Raw genomic sequence first — 3,054 nt, forward strand, 5'->3', positions numbered from 1 at the left:
GTGTGTGTGTGTGTGTGTGTGTGTGTGTGTGTGTGTGTGTGGTGGGGGGGCACACACTGGGAGGTTTTTCGTTCTTAAAGAGACGTTTCCCCATTTTTCAACAGTCGTCTGAACAGAAAGAGGAAGAGAAGCTGTGTGTGTGTGTGTGTGTGTGTGTGTGTGTTGTGTATATTAACATACACGCTGATGAGTTTGTGAGGAATCAGAGAAGATGAGGATTTTAGTTTTACTGCCGGACCATGAGAAGAGGAGGATTAAAGCGGAGGTAAAGAGCTTTTCTTCTTGTTTCAGGTCACTTTGAGGGTTTCACCTCTGACCTCTGAGCTGCAGACTAAACGCACAGTGAAAGTACAGAAGTATTATCAGCAAGGTGTACTTAAAGTATCAGAAGTAAAAGTACTCAGAGAGCAGATTATTATTACCAGAAGCAGCATTTTGATGTTGTAACTCCAGCCGTCACATTAATAATATCAGATATAGATCTGATGGAGTAGAAGTAGACTTAAAGGGCCACACTGCTGCTGTTCTGATCAACATTAATATATTACAGCTTTCGTTCCTGTCTGAAGTGAAACTGAAGAAAGATAAAAGACTTCCATACTTAAGCATACTATATATTCATAATACTAAAGATATGTCTGTTTAAAATAACCATCACACATTCAACTCGGATATGAAACGTTTATAATCAGTAGAAGAACAATAAAGAATTCATGTGAAGTGAAAGTTTTCTGTGGTTTTTGTTTCAGAATTTCTTCATTAGTTTTCTATGACGGAACAATATGATCATATTTTATATTTATATATATATTACATAAACTATATTTGATGCAAATCAATAACATGTATTCTGATTCACAACTTTAATGAATCTATTCAAATACTGTCCGTGCGTGCGTGCGTGTGTGCGTGCGTCCGTGCGTGCGTGCGTGTGTGCGTCCGTGCGTGCGTGCGTGCGTGCGTGCGTGTCATCCTGCAGCCAATCACAGAGCAGGATGCTGTGACTGTTCTCAGCCTCTGATTGGTTACTTTTCTGTCAGCTGCTGATGCTGTGCTCTGATTGGTCCGTTGCAGATGCCGGTGTCTGGGAACATGCTGGACGTGTACGGAGCGATGGCCACGCCCACCGTCGCCGTTAGCAACAGTTGCCCGGCCGACCTGCAGGCCATCAAGAGAGAGGTGAACGGTGAGTGAACCTTACCTCCACCTGATTGGACGGGAAGATTATCATGTCAACTGCTGATTGGCTCAGGCAACTCATATGTCAGAGCTCTGACCCTCCCCCGTGTTTCCCTTTATTTTTGTGCTGAAAATGTCTTCTTCAGTTTGATGAGTCGACATCACGACTTCCTGTGAACACACACACACACGGGTCGTATTTTCCTACATCATCAGTTCCCACTTCCTGTTCAGTCAACATTTACTAAAAAACACTTTCTGCTGTTTCAGCTGAAAAAAAGAGTTTGAAGCTGTGGACGTATTTCATTTCAATTCAGTTCACTTCATATTGATTTGTACAGCCAAATATCACAAATCAAAGATTTACCTCAAAATCGGACTCTGACTCATCAAATAACGAAAAATTCCGAAAAAAGACCGTTAACAGGAATAAAATGTATCTCAGAGGGATCAGCACAGGATCTCTGTGATCAGAATGAACATCATAATATAATTAGGGCACAGTTGATCCGTAAGATATAAATGATTCATATAACTGGATCAGTAATAGCTGCAGTAGCACTAATAATAGTAGAATAATGATGTCTACTAATTATAACAGCAGTGGATATTATAGGATAACAATGATAATTAAAGCTGCAATGGTAATGTGACTAATAATAATAATGATAGTAGCAGCAGGTGTCAGCAGGACCAGGGTCCAGATAAAACCACGATCCATGAAACCTGTGAGGAGAGAAAACACAAAGACTGAGGAAGAAGCAAAGCTAGTCATGTGTGTTAAGAGGAGATGAACTCATACAGAAGGAGAGAGAGAAGAGGAGAGAGGACCTCAGTGTATCCTAGAAGTCCTCCAGCAGTCTAGGCCTGTATCTGAATATCTAGGGGCTGGTCCAAGGCAAACTTGAGCCAGCCCTAACTATAGCCCTGAGCCAGCCCTAACTATAGCCCTGAGCCAGCCCTAACTATAAACACTAATTATAATATGATCTCTTTTCTTAGTTTTTGTTAGTACACAAGCTGCAGCATTCTGAATCAACTGGAGATATTAAAGAAACTTGTTAGAGCAGCCTGATAATAAGGAATTGCAGTAGTCTAAAAGTAACACATTTTCTTTTGTTTTGAAGTTTAGTGAGCTGGTGGGTTTCATCTGGTTTGATCAATAGATATAATTGAGTATCATCTGCATAACAATGGAAGTTTATAGGGTGTTTTCTGATAATATTGCCTAAAGGAAGCATATGTAAGGTGAATAAGATTGGTCCAAGGACAGAACCTTGTGGAACTCCATGACTAACGTTGGTGTTCATGCAGGATTCATCGTTACATTAGACATCTAAAATAATCAATATTAGTTTTAGTAAACGCTATATTAAGATTATTTTCACCTCTTTACTTTGCTGTCAGACAGCTTTTTCTGACGTTTTTACCTGTGCTGCCTTCAAAGACATCAAACAATAACTTTACCTCACAGAACACAGGAGTCGGGCGGTTAGTTAATTAGTGTTATTGTGTGACTTTGATGACTCTAACTCACCCTTTAAAACACCAAAATGTTGTAAAATGTTGTTTGTCTTTTTCTACTCAAATGAAATGTTTCTTAAATGTTTCTGTTGTCGTTGTAGAGGGGGAGACCAAAGCTCTGATTAAAGAGAGACAAAAGAAAGACAACCACAACCTCAGTGAGTACAAAGTATTAATTCACTCAGACCTGCTGTTGGTACTGAGGTCACCACAGAGTTATGAAAAGCTTCAGTCACAATAAAGACGGATTACAATACAAGACTATAGCCCTACATGAGTGTATATATTACAATGTAACGTTATCTGATACAAAGTAACGTTATTTGATACAAAGTAACGTTATTTGATACA

General features: G+C 39.6%; 1 protein-coding gene across 1 annotated transcript; it reads left to right on the plus strand.

The window, feature by feature from the left end:
* The first annotated feature begins 36 nt into the window (after positions 1-36).
* Positions 37-3,019, plus strand: LOC116380113 (transcription factor E3-like). Its single transcript, XM_031842078.1, has 3 exons — positions 37-265; positions 1,075-1,186; positions 2,805-3,019. The coding sequence occupies exons 1-3, from the start codon at positions 212-214 to the stop codon at positions 2,942-2,944; spliced, it is 306 nt and encodes a 101-aa protein (XP_031697938.1). The 5' UTR covers positions 37-211; the 3' UTR covers positions 2,945-3,019.
* Positions 3,020-3,054: the final 35 nt, after the last annotated feature.

The sequence above is a fragment of the Anarrhichthys ocellatus genome, unplaced genomic scaffold (genome assembly GCF_004355925.1).
Source record: "Anarrhichthys ocellatus isolate YVR2014 unplaced genomic scaffold, GSC_Weel_1.0 scaffold6149, whole genome shotgun sequence".
Lineage (NCBI taxonomy): Eukaryota > Metazoa > Chordata > Actinopteri > Perciformes > Anarhichadidae > Anarrhichthys > Anarrhichthys ocellatus.